We start from the raw sequence: 21,382 nt of genomic DNA, 5'->3' as shown, positions 1-21,382 counted from the left end.
GGGAATGACCCAGTCCATCTAATTTCAAGACATTATATACCCATAGTAATTTAGACTGTGGTACTGGCAGAAGATTAAGACACATCAATGGAACAGAATGAAGAACTCAGAAACAGACCTACAAAATACGTCCAACTGATTTTTGACAAAAGTGCAAAAGCAATTTAATGGATGAAAGACAGCTTTTCAACAAACGGTACTGGAATATATGGACAACCAAGGCAAAGAATTCAACTAAGACCCCTAAGTCTCACATCTTTTATAGAAATTAATTTAAAATACACCAATGACTTACATGTAAAACTTCAAAACTCTTCTAGAAAAAAATATAAGAGAAAATTCTCAGGATAAAGCTAGGCAAAGAATTTTTCCATAAAAGGAAAAACAATATACTGGATTTAAACAAAGCAAAGTAGCAGGATACAAATTCAACATAGAAAAATCAACACTTTTCTACATACCAATAATGAACCCAGTAGAAAAATAATTGAGAAAAACAATTCCATTAACAAACCAAACTAGGAATAAATTTAACCAAGGGGGTTTTACAATGAAAACTATAGAAATCACTGAAGAAAACATTAGAAGATGGAAAGACCTTCCTTGTTCTTCTACAGGCAGAAATAATATTGTCAAAATGATCATACTACCAGAAATGTTCCACAAATTCAATGAAATCTTTATTAAAATTCCAATGAATTTTTGCACAGAACTAGGGGAAAAAAGGAGTGCTAAAATTCATAAGAAAGAATAAGAGACCGTGAATAGTCAAGCAATTCTGAGCAATAACAAGGCTAGAGGCATTACCCAACCTCAAACTACAGAACTACAGGTAACAAACAGGATGATGTTGGCATCAAAACAGACTGAAAACCAATGGACTAGAAGACACAGAGAAGACACAGAAGACACGGAGACAAACTCACATAGACGTAGTCATCTAATCCTTATCAAAGTTGCTAACAACATAAGTTGGAGAAAAGATAGTCTTTAAGGTACTGGGAAAACTGGATCACCATATGTAGAAGAATGAAACTGAACCTCCATCTCCCTCCTTCAACTCAAAGTGGATCAAAGACCTAAAAATTAGACCAGAAACTCTACAAATGCTAGAAAATTATAGGGTCAATACTCCATCAGATGGGTGCAGGCACTAACTTCCTCAATTAAGATTCCTAAAGCTCAAGAAATAAAACCAAGAATAAATTAATGGGATGACATCAAATTTAAAAAGGTTCTGAACAATATAGGAAACAATAGCTCAAAAAGATTATAAAATGGGAGAAAATCTTTGCTAGCTACTCCTCTGATACAGGGCGAATATTCATAATACACAAAGAACTCAAAGACTTATCAAAAAACACAGATAACCCAATCAATAAATGGGCAAATGAACAAAATAAAGAGTCATTTCTCAAAAGAAGGGCAAATGGCCAAAAATAAGTTAAAAAATGTTCAATTTCCTTAGCAATCAAATGCAAATCAGAACTACATTGAGATTTCATCTCACCTCATTTAGAGTGACAATAACAAGATTATAAATAATAGCCAGGTGGTAGCACACGCCCATAATATCAGCAACTCATGAGGTTGAGGCAGGAAGATCACAAGTTTGATGCCAGGCTCAGCAACTCAGCAAGACCCTCAGCAAATTAGTGAGACTCTGTCTCGAAATTAAAAAAAATAAAAAGGGTTGGGGATGTACCTCAGTGGTAAAGTACCCCTGGGTCCAATCCCCAGTACAAACAAAACAAAACCAGAAAATAAATAATAATAAATGCTGGAGATGATGTGGGGAGAAAGGAATAATTATATACTGTTAGTGCGACTGCAAATTAGTAGGAACACTTTGGAAAGCAATATGGACGGTCCTTAAAAGATAAGGAATGGAACCACAATATGATCCAGCTAATCCACTCCTTGTGAAGAGCTGAAATCAGCATACTATAGTGATACCTGCATTTCAATGTTCATAGTAGCGCAGTTCACAATTACCAAATTATGAAGCCAACATAGGTGTCTGTCAACAAATGGATGAATAAAGAAAATGTGGTGTGTGTGTGTATATATATATATATACACACACACACACATACATACACACACATAGGTATATGTATATATATACACACACACACACACACAAAATGGAGTTCTACTCTGCTATAAAGAATAAAAATGAAGCATTTGCTGGCAAATGGATGAACTAGAAAACAACATACTAAATGAAATAAGCCAAACTCAAAGTTAAGGCCAACTGTTTTCTATCAAATGTAAAAACCAGGAAGAAATAAGGAATAAAAACAAAGGGAAGATCTTATGAAAATAATAGAGGAAAGGAATGGAGGGAAGAAAAGAAGGGTTGGAATGGGAGGAAGTAATGAAGTGAAATCAATCAACTTATGCATATATGAATTCCACTTATGTATGATCATAATGAACAATTAAGATAACAAATAAATAGAAGGAAAGACCAGTAGAATAGAGGAGGGGGATGAGGGAAAAGGAGGACAGGGAAAGTAGAAGTACCACAGATTGAAATGGAATATATTATATCATATTCATTTATGAATGTTAAAATGAACCCCACTATTATGTATAACCACAGTATACTAATAAAATCATACAATTTTAAAAATTTCCCAAAAAGCCTTATTAAGGATAAAAACAAATGAGAAAAAAATATTACAAGCCACATATCCAATGAAGGACTCCTGTCTGGAATACAGATATTCTGTATCCTGTATATGCAAATCTAGAATATGAAAACTCTCAAAACTCAATAGTAACAAAATTATCCTTATATCTTTTAGCCTCTTTATAATTTTCTTCCCTGAGTTCAATCCCTGGTACCACCACCACCCCAAAAAGTGGTCTGAGATTACCTCTACACTTTAAGTATAAAGCTCTATGTAGCTCAGTGGTAGAACGCTTGCCTAACAAGTATGACGCCCTGGGTTCAATCCCTAGCACTGCCGTGGGAGGAGGGGGGAGTTACATGTATTCTTTCCCCTTCATGGATTATTTTAGGTAGAGGCCTGTTTTCTGTACCTTTGTAACTTAAAGCAATGTTTTCACATTTTGTTTTAGTAATTTAAGCTCATTGTTATAGTTTGGATGTGAGGTGTCCACCAAACGCTCATGTGTGAGACAATACAAGAACATTCAGAGGTGAAATAATTGGGTTAAGAGAGTTTTAACTCAATTAGTGAATTAATCCCCTACCAGGATTAACTGAGTGGTAACTGAAGGCAAGTAGGGTGTGGTTAGAGGAGGTGGGTCATTGGTAGGCATGCCTTTGGTGTATGTTTTCTATTTGGTGAGTGGAATCTCTAGGCTGTCTGATCATCTTGTGAGCCACTTCCCTCCACCACACTCTTCTGCCATGATGTTCAGTCTCACCTCAAGTCCTGAGGAATGGAGTCAGCTGTCTATGGACCAAGATCTCTGAAACCATGAGCCCCCAATTAAACTCTTCCTCCTCTACAGTTGTGCTGGTTGGATCTTTTAGTCACAGCAGCAAAAAGCTTACTAAAAATATAATGCAAAACTTTAACAGACTTGAAATACAAAAGGGAGAAAAAGACAAAAGTATGCCTCCTGACAATCTAAGTTATTCCTTTTTCTACCTCCATAGTTTGAAAATTATTTTAACAGTGTAACACACAAGGTCTGGTATATAGAAGCACTCCAAAAATATTTGTTAAATAAAAATATGAACACCAAAAATAAGCCCCAAGGTTGATGGACGAGATTTTTAATTATTAAGTTCCACAATTCCTATTGGGGAAAAAAATCAGTGGAAAAGTACAGATCAAAACAAAATCATAAAGCACATAGTGATTAAGTTCTAAAGAGATAAGAACCCAAGAAATTATATATAATCTTTTCCAAATATTTTACATCCCATGGGTACACACAGCAACAATATTACTTAAGTGATCTCAATGAGCTTTAAGACAGAGATAGTGAAACAAAGAACAAAGATTCTTGTCAGTGACTTCAGTTAAAATCCTAACTTCTCTATTTTCAGCCATGGGGCCTTTAGGAAAGTTACTAATTTAACCCTTTCCAGCTTGTTTCCTCTTTTCTAAAATAACAATAATAATTTCATAGGATAGCCATAAAGATTAATGGGAATACATGTGTTAAATGATTAAGATAGCTCTTGGATTAATGTGTTTCTTTTGAGACAAATGGATTAAAAAAATCGCCTACCCTACATTCTGTTACCCAAACTACATCCTACCACACCTAATGGTCTGTATCTTGAGCAGAGAAAGAATCTAATGGCACTGAAAATTGATGTCTTCTCCTTGGAAAAGAGTGATAAAAAAGATAAGCCCAAATCTCCACATTACCAGCATCATAGAGACTGTTAATGAACCAAGTAAACATACCTACTCACTAATACCAACTCAATTCTTAATCTAGTCCCTAGATAAACTCCAAATAGTAAAAAAAAGTCAATATCACAGAAATTAGGAATTTAGGAAGAATAGGTCCTTCTTAAAAAAAAAAAAAAAAAGAAAAAGCATTCTTAACTAGTAATGTCATGGGAAGCAAGTAGTCTATGAATAGAATCAAAAAAAGAAAGAAAGAAAAACACCAGATTTTGGGGAATATTGGCATAATATAATACCACTCTCCAAGGCCATTATGGTTAATGGAAGAACAAAATGGTATAAATTTCAATACTGAGACTTGGAAATTAATTTCCTGGGTATTGTTAAACACCTGATCATCAAGGGAGGCCTTCAAAATTCTGCTTCACCTTTAAAATGAGAATTCTCATTTATGTATCAGATCTAAATGAGGTTCTCTTCCTGAAGGGTAAATTCCAATAAAAGAATTTCATCACAAAATTTTAGATTAAGAACCTTTTCTAAATCAGGTTTATCACCTACAATAATTCTACCTCTAGGCGTATATGGAAATGTGAAAAGCGCATTTTGAAACTCATGAGAGACTGAAGAGGAAAGATGCAAACAGCAATTAGTAGTTGGACCCAAAATGCCAAATGAATAAGTCACAAACCACACTCACCAGAGGATCCCATCTACCCACTCCTCTGCCTCCACCATAAAGTAAATATTCTTCATTCCTTTCTTTTTTAAAGAAAGTCAAGCCAGAACATTCCCTATAATTTTCAAAATAAGGGCTCGAAAGACCTGAATGTGCAATCTGTACCCCCACTGGCGGGTAACTTAGTTCCTACCACTGTTATCAGATGCTATCCTCTTACCACTTTATTTATAACATCATATCAAGTACAATTCTCTTCAAAGGTCTATGTTGTTTTCTCTACCAACATATTTTACCCTTGTTCCAACACCAAACTTTCATCTAGCTAATGTGTGAAAAATGCTCCATTCCAGTAGAGTATGTCAGAACCAAACCTTCCAACCACCCCTAGAACTTTGTATCTGTAGATGGAGAATAAGAAAGATCCATAACCTCCTAAGAAAACAAGCATGATTTTGTGTGTAGCAGTATATGTGAATCTTAACAGGGAGATGGTCCACAGTTTTGCTAAAATTCTCAAGTCTCTAACCTTAAAATAACCAGCAGCTGGATATAATGGTACATACTTGTGTTATCAGCTACCTGGTAAGTTGAAGCAGGAAGATGACAAGTTTAAAACCAGCCTGAGCAACTTAGTGAGAACCAGTCTCACAATAAAATAAGGGAGGGCTGGAGATGTGGTTCAAGTGGTAGCGCGCTCGCCTGGCATGCATGAGGCCCGGGTTCGACCCTCAGGGCCCGGGTTCGATCCTCAGCACCACATACAAACAAAGATGTTGTGTCCGCCGAAAACTAAAAAAAAAAAAAATATTAAAATTCTCTCTCAAAAAAAAATAAAATAAAATAAGGGATGGAGATATAGCTCAATGGCATAGAGTGCATGCCTAGCACATGCAAGGCCTGCTTCAGTCCAAAGAATCTGAAAACACAAAAACAAAAACAACTGCTCATTAAAAACTGCACTGAAAAATCTTTGATGATTCCTATGCTCAAAAATTTGGTTGTTGGGGCTGGAGTCGCGGCTCAGTGGTACAGCACTTGCTTGCCTGGCATGTGTGAGGCCCTGGGTTCAATCCTCAGCACTGCATATAAATAAATAAAAGATCCACTGACAACTAAAAAATATATACATACATTATATATCTGGTTGTTTCCCAGAATCTAAAACATTGTTTAAACATGTTACCTAAGCTCTTCACAATGGAGTCATTATCCCAAATACCTAGAATTTTAAACACATTCTGGCAACTTTATCTATCCTATAATTCTAACAACCAGATTGCGTCCTTTAAACATAATTTCCTTCCTCAAGGCTCTCCTCTCAATTTCTCTCTTCTGAAACATTTTCCCATATCCTCAACCAACAACATCTTGATCATTCTTCAAGTTCCAGTTCAAATGCAAGTCTATAAAGATTTCACAATCTACTCAGCTGAAATTAGCCTTATTAGTTTCTTTCCTTTCCCAGTATTTTGTACTTTTACTCTATCATATATCAGGTTCTGCCTGGGTTTCAGTTATAGTACTGAACTGTCTTCCCTGACCTATTATAATATAAATAAAGGGCAAGAGCTGTGCCTGATGTATCACAGTGATCACCAGTAAGAGGCACAGTACTTAATGTAAGATAGGTTTTTAATGTAAATATCTATCAAATTAAATACAATGTGGGGAAACTTGACTTATTAAAGATGAAAACTTTATGAAACAAAATATCTAGAAAAGCTATGGCAATTTCATCCTCTGAAACTTACAAAATATCCATCTACTCCAAATTATATATAAATTCAAATGAACAAATTTCTTCATACAAAATAGAAAGCCAATTCACTTATAGAAAGCCTGTATGATAGCCTTAAAGCAAATGTGTAAAGTTTTCTAAAAACTGTAAAGCATTATACAATACAGATTAAAATTAATCATGACTATTATAGTTCACTATATTTGACTAAAGTATATATTTTAACTATCAGACTATTTCTATTCTTTAGCACAGTTCAACTAAAGTTTCTAGACATTAAAATTATTTGAAACAACTGATAACTATCTTAAGATGATTTAAAAACCATCAGCTTCCTTGGCTAAATTAAATTCTAAAAGTACAAATGAGAACTATACACAGGGAACTGAGCCTATAAAGTTTTATATTTTAAGATTATATTATAGAAAGTCAAGTATATTAAACAACTATAAATTTTAATATTAAGACATACAGGTTATTTAGTCTGTGTTGCTTAAAATTTGAACTATTTTATTCCTAGCAAGATTTTGAAAGATTCAGGGAATAATAAGAATTGGTTGATTGAGAGAGGGAAGAAAACTTTATACTTCACATAACAATTTAGATCATGAAGAAAAAAATCATTTTCCTAGCTGAGAAAACTTATTTGTATAGCTTCAAAGCTCTACAGAATATTGTTAATATTGTTTTAGGTACATGACAATGATAAACTTCTGGGACAATTTAAAATAAGTACTTGCTTTTATTTTGAATAGCTTTTGAACTTCCTACAGAAAACATATGTCAAAGGTGCACTGGCATGTGCCTGTGCCTGTAATTCCAGTAACTCAAGAGGCTGAGATAGGAGTCCATGTTCAACGCAAGTCTGGGCAACTTAGTGAGATCCTGTCTCAAAATAAAATAAAAAGGGCTAGCAATATATCTCAGTGGTAGAGTGCCCCTTGGATCAATCCCCAGTAACAACTCTCCCCTCAAAAAAAAGATGCTAATAAAACCATGTTCATGGGCTACTTAATTTCTGTTTTTTGGTACTCATATCTAATGATTCAGGAGTATCAGAAATGTTTTGTTAACCATTTTATTATACAAAGGCTCTTCATATCAACTCATGCAAAAACAAACAATTTGCATCTTCTTGGTTTATAAATACAAAACTACTTATTAGCTGGAATAATCCAAAAAACAGCTCACAAAATATAGTAACCTAAAAAGCCCTTAAAATGGGGGCTGGGGATGTGACTCAAGTGGTAGCGCGCTCGCCTGGCATGCGTGCGGCCCGGGTTCGATCCTCAGCACCACATACAAACAAAGATGTTGTGTCCGCCGAGAACTAAGAAAAAATAAATATTAAAAAAAATTCTCTCTCTCTCTCTCTCTCTGTCCCCCTCTCTCTCTCTCTCTCTCTCTAAAAAAAAAAAAAAAAAAAAAAAAAGCCCTTAAAATGTCAAATTAACAACTAACAATTTTAATAGAACAGGCTAAAAACTGTGGTTTATGCTCCTTGTGTATCCTTAAGTATGCACTTGCCTAGCACGTGTGAGACACTGGGTTCGATTCCCAGCACCACATAAAACAAATAATAAAGGTCCATCAATAAATAATAAAAAAATTTTTTTTAGTTAATTAAATATTTGGTAGGATACAGCCCCCCAAAATTTCAGAACCAATGTATTTAACTGGGCATATTACAACATCTAAATGTAATACAGAACTAGTAATTGGTAAATTTAAACTCTAGATCCTAAATCTGCCACTAAGGAATTGTGTAAACATTGCCAAATATTTTCTTAACTTGTTTTAGTCTTAAATTCCTTATTTATAAATAATGGAAGTAGGAGAATTGGTTTTATGTTCTGTTCTGGAAATTATGATTTGGTTCCCGAAAAAAGGTTTTTACCCCTCCAAATATAAACTATCTATATGTTAATGTTGGTTTAAATTAGACACTGAAAACTCAAATACAAAAGCATAGGTGCCATAAAAACAAATATACTTCCTTTTAAAAAACTGAAGAACAGGCAAAGAAGGACTAAAAATAGTTAGGTGTGTTAATAAAAGCATATCACAACAGGAAACCACCAGGCTAATAAAACCTTAGTTTCTGCCTTTAAAATATAAATTAATGCTTCCTCACTTGAAAATTTTAACCAGTAATATCCTGAAGAAACATTAGGAACATGATATAAAATTAACACATAATTCCTTATTAATTCTGAAATTAAATAAACTTCACTCTGGAAAGCCAAAATCAAATTATTTTTATAAAGTTAATTCTATAACTTATAATTAGATATTCAAAGACACCATCTTAAACTGAAAGTATCCAACTATAAAATGGCTGAAGATTGCATGGGAACTGACATTTTCTTTTGTTCTGTTTGTTTTTCTTTTTTACTAAATGATCTCAATCATAAAAATATCATGTAATTGTATCTTCAAACTGATTTAAGAAAGGAGTGAGGAGGCCCTGGAACTTAGGACTGCTCATAAACAAACTCCTTACATTGTGGAGTACTCTATTCAGAATGTAAAGCCCTTATAATACTCAAGCAACCTGTGAATACAAACTCTTTAATCACAGATTTCTAATTAATTTAACAAGAGAATCAACGAGTTTTTAATACAATTATACTGAAGTTCTAAAACAATATGAAAAATGGGGTATTTATCTGCCAAGATCACAATATAATTTTGTCAAACCCCAAACTGATTGTGATAGATCAAACCAATTTGATTTTTTAAAGGTGAAATCTTATTCCTGAAAATTACGAAGCACAAAGTATCAATTAAGATCTTCAAATAGGCCATCAAATTTGTTTTTTAAAAAAATTTCTTACTGTAATGAAGTCATTCCCTTTAACCATTCTTCCTTGGTAAAAAATCCCATGCTTTCAGCCTCCAATTTCCACGCTAAAACTAACATAATAATCTGGAAAGAACAGAACATAAAGGATACGGGAAAAGTCAGCATAGAGATAATCATTTCTATATTTATCATGGAGAGCATTTTTATAAAAACTATATCCATCCTTCAACCATTAAAGAGTACAACCTCTGGAATTATTAACTATAAAGAAACTAAGATGGGCCAATTTCTTAGAAGTAAAAGTTTATGAAGGTAGAATCTCACTTTAGCACAAAAACATTTATAACAAGAGAATACGTGCCCAACTTAAACTGATTAATAACACTCTAAATGCAAATTTACAATACTAAAGGTAAAAAAACGAAAATCTTCATAAGTATAAAATCTCAATTTTCAGAAATTTATGAATTTGTTATACCCATCTTATATTGCATTCTACTTAGAAATAAAACATACATTTTCAGGTTCAACACCAATGTCTTCACAAAATTTTTCCATTCCTTCTGGCCCTACAACTTCATCAGGACCTTCAAAGACAAAAATAATTTATATATTTGATTATGATTCAATATCAACATAGAACAAGGCATCTATGAATACAACATAACATTTGACAAATAACTAGAATAGCTTCAAAAAAAGTATAAATATTTGCTAGAGGATTTAGAATTTAAAACTTTTAAAAGTAGTCTTTAACAAGTCGCTATGAAATTAAGGAAATTTTAAAAAGAAACGATAAAGAAATACTTCATTAGTATTAATCATTAATTTATTTTAAAAATTTACTAAGCCTACTCCTAATAAAATTTTTGGCAATGCAGGAATCAATTTTTTCTTTTTGGTACTGAGGATTGAACCTAGGATACTGCACATGCTAGGCAAGTGCTATACCACTGAGCTACATCCCCAGCCCACAAAGCAGGAATTTTAAAAAGCCTAAGAAGATTGAAGCTAGCATGTGTAAGAAATAATGCCCATTTTCATTTTTTCCTACTAAGGATTTAACCCTAAGGTAAGCAAGCTACAGTCCCAGCCCCTTCAATTTTTTTATTTTGAGACAGGGTCTTGCCAAGTTGCTTAGGGCCTCACAAAGTTGCAGAGGCTGGCCTTGAATTTGCAATCCTGTCTCAACCTCTGGAGTTGCTAGGATTACAGGCATGCGCCACTAGGCCTAGCTCAATGTATAGTTTAATACAGTAATCAGAATATTCATTTACTTACTACAGATTATCATTATCTCTTTTAAATAAATTTAATTATTCTTGAAAATTTATATTGTAAAAATAATGACTTATTTAAACTACTATATTATACTTTAAGAAATATTTTCCTTATCATATTGGTTCTAAATCACAAGGTATCAGTTATGTCACCTTAATGTACAAACAAAAGTTTAATCTCAATTAGCTTGTGTCTATCATGTGACCAAAAATTGTTATTTATCTTATTCCTTACTTGACTCCCTATCACTAAAATTAAATTAATATATCAATTCTCATGTTTTTTTTTAATCAGACTCCCAACACATAGATACTGAATCCGATAGGTTTCTTTTGTGACTGGATAACTAAAATAAATCTTGATATATAATGTTAAATTAGTCAAGAGGAGCCTCCATTCTCCTTTCTTAAGAACTAAAAATACTCCGGCTTTATAAGTCATAAACAGGACCAACGTTGCTCAAGTGGATTTGATGGCATGTTAGCTTATCTTAATTTTATTAAGAATATAGCCATCCATTATGTAGCCAATACATTTTGCTGCTTGAGATGATATCCAGGATGTCAAGATGACTTTAATATATAATCAGAAACCAAAACCCATTTTTAATTTTATGTAAAATGATCAATGTCCTTAAGTTTAAATAAGCAGTAAAAGTGCACTGAAGTGTTAAAGGGGGAAGACGGTGGTAGTCATTTTTACTTCCTAATATGAACATCTAGAGAATTGTTTTAATTAAACATGTTAAATTCATAATTCAACATAGGAAAGAATGTACATAAGAGCTGGGGGTGTAGTTCAGTGGTAGAATGTGTGCTTAGCAGGCACAAGGCCCTGAGTTAAATCTCCAACACCATTAAAAAAAAAAAAAAAGCATACATACACAATAAAGGTTATTAAAAATACATAACTAAGGCTGTGTTTGGCAGCACAGGTCTGTAACCCCAGTCACTTAGGGAGGCTGAGGCAAGAGGATCACAAGTTTGAAATTAGCCTGGGCAAATCAGTGAGATCTTGTCTCAAAATAAAATAAAAAGGACTGAGGATATAGGTTAGCAGTAGAGTACTTGCCTAGCATATGCAAGGCCCTAGGTTCAATCCTAGTACCAAAAAAAAAAAACCAAACACATAACTGAGTATGCATCCTCATTATATGGCTGGAAGAAAAAAAAAATTACATTAAAAATTTAATGGAAGAAAACAAAAGTGCTTTTTAAAGCCATGACAGAAATACATTCTAATTTTTTCTGATGCAACAAGTACACTCGCCCTCAAAATTGCCATCAATGCTTAGAAGGGAAAGCTGAAGAGTTTTGTCAAGAAATATCAGCTACTGTCACAAAATACAGGCTTCCAGAAATGGGGATTAGTGATTAAAACTGATTAGAATCAGGTTAAAATTTGTTTTATATGTATATAAAGTATGCATATATACACCATATATATATATACACACACACACACACACACACACACACACACACATCTCATAGAGCTAAGATCTATAAATGTTAAATAACTTTCCCAAAGAAATGCAAACAGTAATATATTTAAGTCTAAAGCAAAGTCTATACCAATGTCCTTTCCTTGAGTCATAATTTTAATTAAACTTTTTAACCATACCCTCCAATGACACTATTCCTGGGTAAAATTTCTAAAGCCGAATTTAATTTACTCTTTCATGCAAATTGGTTTGCACACAATTTAAAAAGCCTGGGAAATGATTAGTTCACTGTTCTAGTGCACTTTACCAGCTGGCTACTATATTAGGATTATACACTTCTAACATTTTTAAATTTTTGCTTAAGACTTTTTAAAAATTCCCTTTCACTTTGTATGTTTTTGTTTACCACAGGCCCAGTATACAACTAGCCTTCTATATCTTGGGTTCTGCACTAATAAATTTCAATCAATTGCTCATCAAAAATATTCGAGAGTGAAAAACTTCCATCTGTACTGAATGTACACACTTTTTCTCATTATTTTTCAACTATTTATGTAGCATTTACATTGTATTAAATAGTATAACTAATCTAGAGATGGCTTAAAGTCTACTGGTGAATATGTGAGGGTAATAGGCAAATAATAAAACTCCATTTTATAAAGGAATTTGAGCATCTTTGGATTTTGTTATCTGTGGTAAAGATGAGGTTGTCCTACCAATCCCCTGTGGATAAACAGGGACAAACATATTACTAAATTCTTGTTAATTTAAATATCACTCAAGCCAGGCACAGTGGTACACACCTACAATGCCAGGGACTTAGGAGGCTAAAGCAGAAGAATTGCAAGTTCAACACCAGCCTTCGAAACTTTGGGAGACCCGGTTTCGATATAAAAAGGCTGGGGATGTGGCTCAGTGGCAAAGTGCCCCTGGGTTCAATCCCCAACACTGCAAGCAATAAATAAATAAATATCATTCAAGAGTAAAAAGGTTTTGCTTACAGGCAAAACCACCAAGTTAATCACACGTGACCTATAATTCTATAGTAACACATTGTGGGATATTTTTAAAACTAGGAGAAAAACATCTTTAACTCTTTGATTTTTTTTTTTTTAAATAATGAAGAAATGTTTCCAGGTGTATGTGCAGTGCTTAATACCATACCCATAATAGACTCTCAGGACAAAATAATGTGCTCAGTGACACAGCACTTTCAACATGAGCTACGTAGATTAATTTTGGAACAACATTATTAAAAAGCTACAACCAATAAATCTAATGCTGTAATGCTATATACTGAGTTCTGACTATATACCAAGTACTATGCTAAGGGCTTTATAAGATATTATACTAATAGGCACAACCACTGTCTCCACTTTAATGAGGGACAGACGCATTTAAACACAAAACAATGACTGTTTGGCAATTGGTTCTTTCCTATCAAGCAATTTTCTGCCCAAAGTCTCCACAGAGAGCCCTCCCCTAATCTGTGTCTCTGAAAGTCCATCCAACCCTTCTTTACTCTATTTATGAAGCTCCCTATATTTATTATTTGCATAATATTCCAAAATCTATAATTATCTTGCCTATATGCTTGTTTACTATCTTCTTCACTAGAAGCCAAGTCCCATGAAGACAGGGATCATGTCTGACTTCTTCACTCTTATATCCCCAGCACTTTGCACAGTGCCTGACTCACCAACAAGTGCTGGATAAATACTGAATGAATGACAGAAAATAAATTAACCAAGTGTACTCATATTTTTTATAAAAGTGAAAATTAGTTACCATGTGCGCAGTCATGTACATATTTAAATAAAAATATTAGCCCTGTGCAATGGCACACACCTATAATCCTAGAAGCCCAGGAAGCTGAGACAGGAGGATAGCAAGTTCAAAGCAAGCCTCAGCAATTTATTGAGCCCCTAAGCAACTTAGTGAGACCCTGATTCTAAATAAAATACAAAAAGGGCTAAGGATGTCACTCAGTGGTTAAGCGCCCCTGGGTTCAATCTCTGGTACCCCGCCCCTCCCCCCAAAATTTATATATCTAGGAATAGTAGTTAAAACCATTGTCTCTAGTGTCACAACAACCATGGTTTGACTCCTTGCTCTTGTTACTATAGTATCTAGGGCAAATTACTTAATCTAAGCCTGTTTTCTCAATCATAAAATGAATATTACACCATCTACTTAACAGAATGGTTATATGAAAAAATAATATATATAGCACAATTCCTGTAATAATGACAGCAATTATTTTGTTGGCAATTAAAAAATGCTAATACAGGGAATACATGTTTAATTAGAATTTTATGATACCCAGGAAAGTCCTAAAAAGAGGTAAATTCAAGCAAACATTAAAGAAAAAAAGTGCTAATTATTTTTATAAGAAGAAGAGTGAACTTTTGATTCTATATCCTGCATACCAATAAAACTGGCATTTTGAATAATGGGTCAACATCTTAAATGGAGGTCAGTAAGAAAATGAATTCCCTTCATTTAAATTGGGTTAGTGGTTGCCTTGGGATGCCAGTAATAGCTTTTTTTCTGGTCTAGAATGATTCTGTTCTGCTACTAAACAATTTTAAATTATACTTTTGGGATCACCTCACTGATCCCAACAGTTATGTTGCTGTCCCCTTTTTAAAATAGTCTCACTTTCCATACAGTTAACCTAAACTTTATTTCAAGTTCAAAGCACATTTTAGAACTTAACATGGATTAGCACTAAATAAACTACATACACACTTTTAAACAAAGATTGTGAGAATGTCATTGATAAAAGAGAAGGGGAAAAAAATAAGAAAGCAGGTAAGAAAAAGAGGGAAAAGGAAAAAAAAACCAAGTTTTTAGAGTTAATAACTCCAAAAGAGCAAAACTTCTTTAAGGGGCTTACAAAAACGTTAGTAACAAATGGGAAACAATTATTCTTTTTCATTTACTTGCTTAACTCTTCAGCCTCATCTATGGCTGGTTTTGACTTTTACCTATATCCTAGGCTTAGAATTTGTCAGCTGTTAATAGGATTTAGCTGAGGTTAGTTAGCTCTTCCAAGAAGACTACCCTGACACTTCCAAAGCTGGGTTATACATTGCGCCTATGAATTCTCACAATGTGTCTTCCTAATACAATATTTATCACCATGTAATAACATGAATCTATTTACTTTCCTATTTTATCTCTAATAGAAGTATATGACAAAATAACAATCATTAAAGGGTAAATTTTTTGTGTAATAATGGTTCAAATCTTTTCCTGTTTCCCCTAAAGTCTCAGAAAATGTTAAATTCACAAAAATTTCCAAAAAAGAAAAAAATTTACTATGTATTTGTTTCCCATAATACTACTGTAGCCAAAGGATGTAAATAAGTGAATCTCTGTTTACACATTAACAGTAAACGAGTTTCTCCTCTCCTGATGTATACTGAATACATATTTAAAGAAATACCAGCTGAAAGTGTCTCCAAATTCTTAACTAATCCACAATCCTTGGTTTTGACCCTGATCCTATCACACAGCACTAAAACAAGGCAGGCCTGAAAAAATAATTTGTTAAATGAATAAACCAAAAGGAAATAAATTTTTTTAATGCATATGACTGATATCTTCTTACATTAATTTCATTACCTGCATACTCATAAAACCAAGCCAGGCACTTCTTGCTTGAAAAATGTTCCTCTCCACTTATTAGTCTAGCAGGGGGTTGGGATCTGCAATAGCTTAGAAAACACACAAATGCCTAAGATTTTTATCAAGTCTCAACTCTTAATGAAAAACTAAGTTCAATAAGAACTACTTCAGTTCAAACAAAGTTTTGTTTTTTTAAGTTGGCATTATAGGGAAAAAATGGAGTTAAGTATTTGCAATTTGAAACAGTAGTCTATACATTAGATTTCTGTCTAACAAAACCCAATTGCTTCTTTGTTTACTATCAAATTCCAAAAATACCAACTAAAATTATTTCCCAGATTTCAAGACTAAGCAGAAGTTCAAACTAAGTGTCAAAGTAAGAATGAGAAAGTAAAATCTTTATTATAATTCCACTGATTTCCATTGAAACTGTACATAACATATATATTTCAAAATCTTACAAAGTATATATTTCAAAATAAATGATACATTAAAAATTTTAATGTATCACCTTTCAAACTTAAGATTTTTAAAAGACGATTTAGAACCTAAAAGTGTATTAAATTCCAGATTAAAAAAACACACACACACAACAAAACTTCTACAAATTAATAATCAAAAATAGTCCAAATAATTGGGCCAAAGCTACTTAGTCATATTTTTTTCTCACAAAATCATTAAAAGTTGGGAAGTTAAAAAATGGCCTCTAGGATTTAACAAACCAAGGAATTCAAATAATTACACTACCATAATCATATGGAAACACTGGAATTTCTGCAATTGAATAATGTAATATAAAATAGGAATACCATATTTTAAAATTTTAATTGATAAAACAAAGTATCACTTGATTTCTATTTCTGTCTGCCTAGCTACTTTAATGTTTAAATAATTTTGATACATTACACACTTAAGATGGCCACAGATTACAATGATAAAAACTAATTTGCCTATGTTTCATAAAAATATGCTAGTAACCACTTCAAATCCTAATGTTAGCTACCAAGGGATATAAGAAAACTGTATCATAAATTAACAGCCAAAAGAAAAAATACAGGGTTCCTTAGGCTTCTTTGCCAAAGCACAGTAATGAAGGAAAAAAGTGAATTATAAAAAGGAAGATGTAGACTATACAAGTCACCTCCCTTGCATTTTAAGCAGTAGATCTCTCATTTAAGAGCACTCTATTTTTTTCCTTACAACCCTAGCTAGTCTTGTTTTAACGGTAACATCTGAAGTTGATGTTGAAAAGCATCAATCATTGAGACAAGTATACCATATGAGATGGGGGGAAGACAAAAACTCACTTTCTCACACCTAAACTGCAATGATCTTTTGCAGCATAGGTTTCTGTGATGACTGAATGATATGAAAGGGGCCAAAAAGCGATTTTTATAGTTCTGCTTTGTCTTTTTTTTCTCAAAGAAAATACTGAGTATAATCGCTCCAAAATTATTAGTATACATACTGAGAATTAACAACGTGCTGAATGCTCTAGAAAACAAAAAGCATGCAGGGCCTTCCCAACACTGCACACAGGGAATTGGCTTCCCAACTATACTTCCCAAAACTGGGGCTCTTTCAATTAAACAAGGCCTCCAGCTGGGATGGTTCAGATTAGTCCACTCCAAATACTAAAAATTTGGAGGCCAATTACAGAAGTTTTTCATTTTTTCCGTTTCCAAAGCAGTTCTCAAGATTCCTTATGCTCTCTCTCCTTTCTTCAGGCTCTACAAAGAAATTCTAGGTTTGACCTTTTAGGTTGGGGGGAAAAGACGAGAAAGGAATTAAGGGAGTAGAAAGTCGAAAAGAGTGCAATTTATCTATGCAAGTGTTACCCCACCCATTCTGCGGGCACGTAGACTAATGAAGGGCGACTCGTCTGGTCCCTCCTTAAACGCCAGAGCACACGCACACTAGCGACCACGAGGTCGGGCTCGGAGACTGGGGGTTCTAGACCTACCGCCTAATTTGATTAGAGGGGTCTCACCTCTCTCCACTTGAGGCCTGGAGGCTGGGCCCAACTCCTTCTCCTCCAGCTGTCCTGCAAAGGAGGAAGGAGGAAAGACTGAGAGGTGGGGGGAGGTGGTACCTGGAGATTTTACACTTTTTGAGGCCTCCGTCTTCCGCTACTGCCGTTGCCACCCCAGAGGATTTTCTCTTCTTCTTCACTGGCATCTTCCGCCCTCCCCGGCAGGGTGGGCTGGGGGGCCGGGGAAGGGGGTCGCTGTCCGCTGGAGGCCCCTCAGCGCTGGCACCCAGTTCCCAGAGACAGCAGCAAGCGGAGGGACACAGTCGCCTGCCCGCACCGGCGCGGCCCAGCCGCTGCCAGTTCGCACGTCTCCTCCTCGTCTTTCTTTGCTTAGGACAGAGGTAGCTCCTCGCCTGTGAACACTGCGGCTGGGTCTCACCAGGAGGAGAAAACGCGAACAGCGCGGCACCTACACTAGTCACGGACAGCAAGCAGCTCAATCTGACCCGGATGAGAATTGCCCGGGACCGGAAGTGACGCAAGTGCAGAGCCGGGCGACGCGATGGGCGTGGCTTCTGTTGGTCCAGGCTTGCCTTCCACCAAGCCGAGAGGGACCTGGCCTGGGCGGGTGGAGAAATGTAGTCAAAATTCTGTGTTTTGTCCAAGGTATCCTGACTGTTCTAATGAAGGTTACACCCTGCGCCAGAGCTGATAGTCACCACCAATAAATGTTTCGTGAAACCACTAATATTCTGCAGTTGACGTTCAAAATAACTTGGTAGACTAACCTGAGCTCTAAACGGTAACCTCACAATTAAATGTTCCCACCCCTTGAATGTGCTAGTGCCCTGCATGCTTTCTTTATGGGCCTAAGATCAGCTTCCTTCTCCGCCATCCCCACTTTACCACTTCTGCTTATTACTTTGTCCTGTATTAAAACAGCTCTGCCATTTTTATTTCTACTAATAATGCACCTCTCAGGTAAGAGTCAGTAGGTACCCATTGACAATAAAAATTGGGGGAACAGTTCTAAGGGCCTCTCCCTAAACCTTGTTACCCCAAACAAACTAGTCACTCGAACTCCAGTGGAAATATTTGTAATTAAAATTGTAAATTTTGTGTGTAGAAATTATCTAGTCAAAAAATCATTAGTCAATATTTTTGTAAAATCCCCTCTAAAACAACTGTAATGACAGAGGAAGAAAAATGTCTTTATATTCAATAACAGTCCTTGTGGTTCATTAGCACCATAATCTGGCTAATCAGAATATCATATTTCTTTAGTTCTATTAATCCATTCAGATAGATGCTTAGCTCAAGTCAGGGTAATAAGTGCTAAGGACATGAAACTGAGCTATTTCTTTCCTGTGAACTGGAACCTGAGAAACTGTTGGGAATTAAACCAAAATTCAGAAAAGACCAAAATCAAGCAGAAGACAGAAAAACCAAGATACGATTATGTGATATCAGTCCCAAGTCCATGATATGCCCTGGAATTGTCAGTTATGTGAGTCAATAAATTTCACCAATTTGCATATGTAGTTACCGAAATGATGTTTAAAGCCTTTAATCCTTCAACTCAGTTGAAATGCATGAGACTAACAAATCTCAATCAGATCAAGTCTCTAAATAGAACTACTTTCTTCAGAAAGTAGAGGACAGGAGCATCAGCAAAATCTAGAGTACAAGTGACCCAGATTCTTCAGCAAATGATTAGGAAGAGAGAAAAGAGAAAGAATTTAGAAGTGATTTCTAAAAAAAGAGTTGTTGTTTTGACAGAGCTAGGGTTTGAACCCAGGGCGTTATACATGGTAGGCAAGTACTGGACTACTGTATACTTCTAATCTAGATCATTTCAGTGTGGTTCTTATTTGACTTGTGATTCAAGCAATTTAAACAATACTATAACAATTATGGGAAAATCAAAAATTTTAAAACTACCAGATATTTGAGAAAATGTAGAACGTGGAAAACTTATCTATAGCATATCAGTAATTCCTGGGACCTGAAATAATGTGGAGTTGTGGGGGAGAAAACTGACTGCAAAAGAATGCAAGGGAACTTTTTAGATAATAGACACATTCTATGTGTTGACTTAATTGATAGCAAATATACTTCTCAAAATTCCTTGACTCATACACTTAAAAATAGATGTTCTTGCTGGGCATGGTGGCACATGTGTGTAATCCCAGCTGCTCTCAGGAGGCTGAGTTAGGAGGATCACAAGTTCAAAGTCAGCCTCAGCAACTCGGCAAAGCCCTAAGCAATTTAGCAAGACCCTGTCTCAAAAAATTTTTTAAAAGAACTGGGAATGTGGCTCAGTTAAGTGCCTCTGGGCTCAATCCCCGGTACCAAAAACAAAACAACAACAGAAAATATGTATGTATATTTTATATTTTATAAATATATATATACACACACACACATATATATATACATATATGTCCTTAATTGTAAGAATATTATTTCTCAACAAATTTTATATCAAATGAACAAATTCAAACAACACAAAATAAAACAAATAATAATTACAAAATGCTATTAGAAAAAGCAAAGTTATTTCTTCAAGAAATTAGCTGCAAAAGCTAAAGAACCCTTTTCCCCAATAAGGACAAAGGAAATGGAATAAAACCCAAAAGATGAAGACAAATAATTTAAAAGGATCAGAGGATAAAGTTCAAAGAATCTCATTCCAGATAATGAGTCATGGCCTAATCGAAGGATAAGGAACTTCATAATGCATATGGAGCAGGATACAAGCACTGTTATAGACCAGGACTATTATACATCTTTTATTATTTTCTAAACTGGATTTTTTACTGTTGTTACCATGTACTTTTCCATCATTATATATTGAGTAAGAGTGGAGAGAAGATCATATTCTCTTAAGTTCATCATATTCTATTAAGTTCGTAAGTTGTGAAACCATATAGAATCACTTTTAGACCTAAGAAGATCCTGACCTATCTGGAGATTCTAGTCATTGAGCTAAACTCAGTAATTCGATAGGAGATTACTTGCATCCATAGAATTCTTTGGAAAAAAAGAAAAAATGCTGGATTTATATGGTATACATTCAGTAGATCTATAATTCAAATAACATTTAATGACAACTTAAACCAGAAACTTCTGGAGCAAAGAATATAAGGCTGACATGACTCCTGCATTCACAAAGTTGGACAGTCTGGAAGGGAAAATGTATACAACCTATCTAAGATATTTTATGAATAAATAATAAGATCAGCTGGGTATGGTGGCACATGCCTGTAATCCCAGCAACTCAGGAGACTGAGGCAGGAGGATTGAAAGTTTGAGGTTAGCCTCAGCAACTTTATGAGACCCTCAGCAACTTCATGAGTTGTCTCAAAAACAAACTCAGGATGATGATATAGTTCAGTAGTAAAGTACCCCTGGGTTCAATCCCCAATACCAAGAAAAAATAAATAGGATGTTTGTCAGTAATATCATGGTGATGGCAAT

General features: G+C 34.6%; 1 protein-coding gene across 5 annotated transcripts in view; it reads right to left on the bottom strand.

Annotated features, from left to right (window-relative positions):
- DCUN1D5 (defective in cullin neddylation 1 domain containing 5) overlaps positions 1–18,422 on the bottom strand; it is a 32,401-nt gene extending 13,979 nt beyond the window's left edge. The window contains exons 1-4 of one of the 5 annotated variants that reach the window (XM_081280073.1): positions 17,921–18,422; positions 15,928–16,019; positions 10,089–10,159; positions 9,604–9,695 (exon numbers count right to left, since the gene is read on the bottom strand). In XM_081280073.1, coding sequence (XP_081136199.1) covers positions 9,604–9,695; positions 10,089–10,159; positions 15,928–16,019; positions 17,921–18,108 — 443 coding nt within the window. In that variant the 5' untranslated portion in view covers positions 18,109–18,422. Of the gene's footprint in view, positions 1–9,603; positions 9,696–10,088; positions 10,160–15,927; positions 16,020–17,920 lie in introns of those variants that run through there. The other 4 variants (XM_081280074.1, XM_081280075.1, XM_081280076.1 and 1 more) reach the window with 4 other exon arrangements.
- Positions 18,423–21,382: the final 2,960 nt, after the last annotated feature.

Source organism: Spermophilus citellus (genome assembly GCF_964194105.1).
Source record: "Spermophilus citellus genome assembly, chromosome: 2".
NCBI classification, from domain to species: Eukaryota; Metazoa; Chordata; class Mammalia; order Rodentia; family Sciuridae; genus Spermophilus; species Spermophilus citellus.
This window is presented reverse-complemented; position numbering and strand designations above follow the sequence as displayed.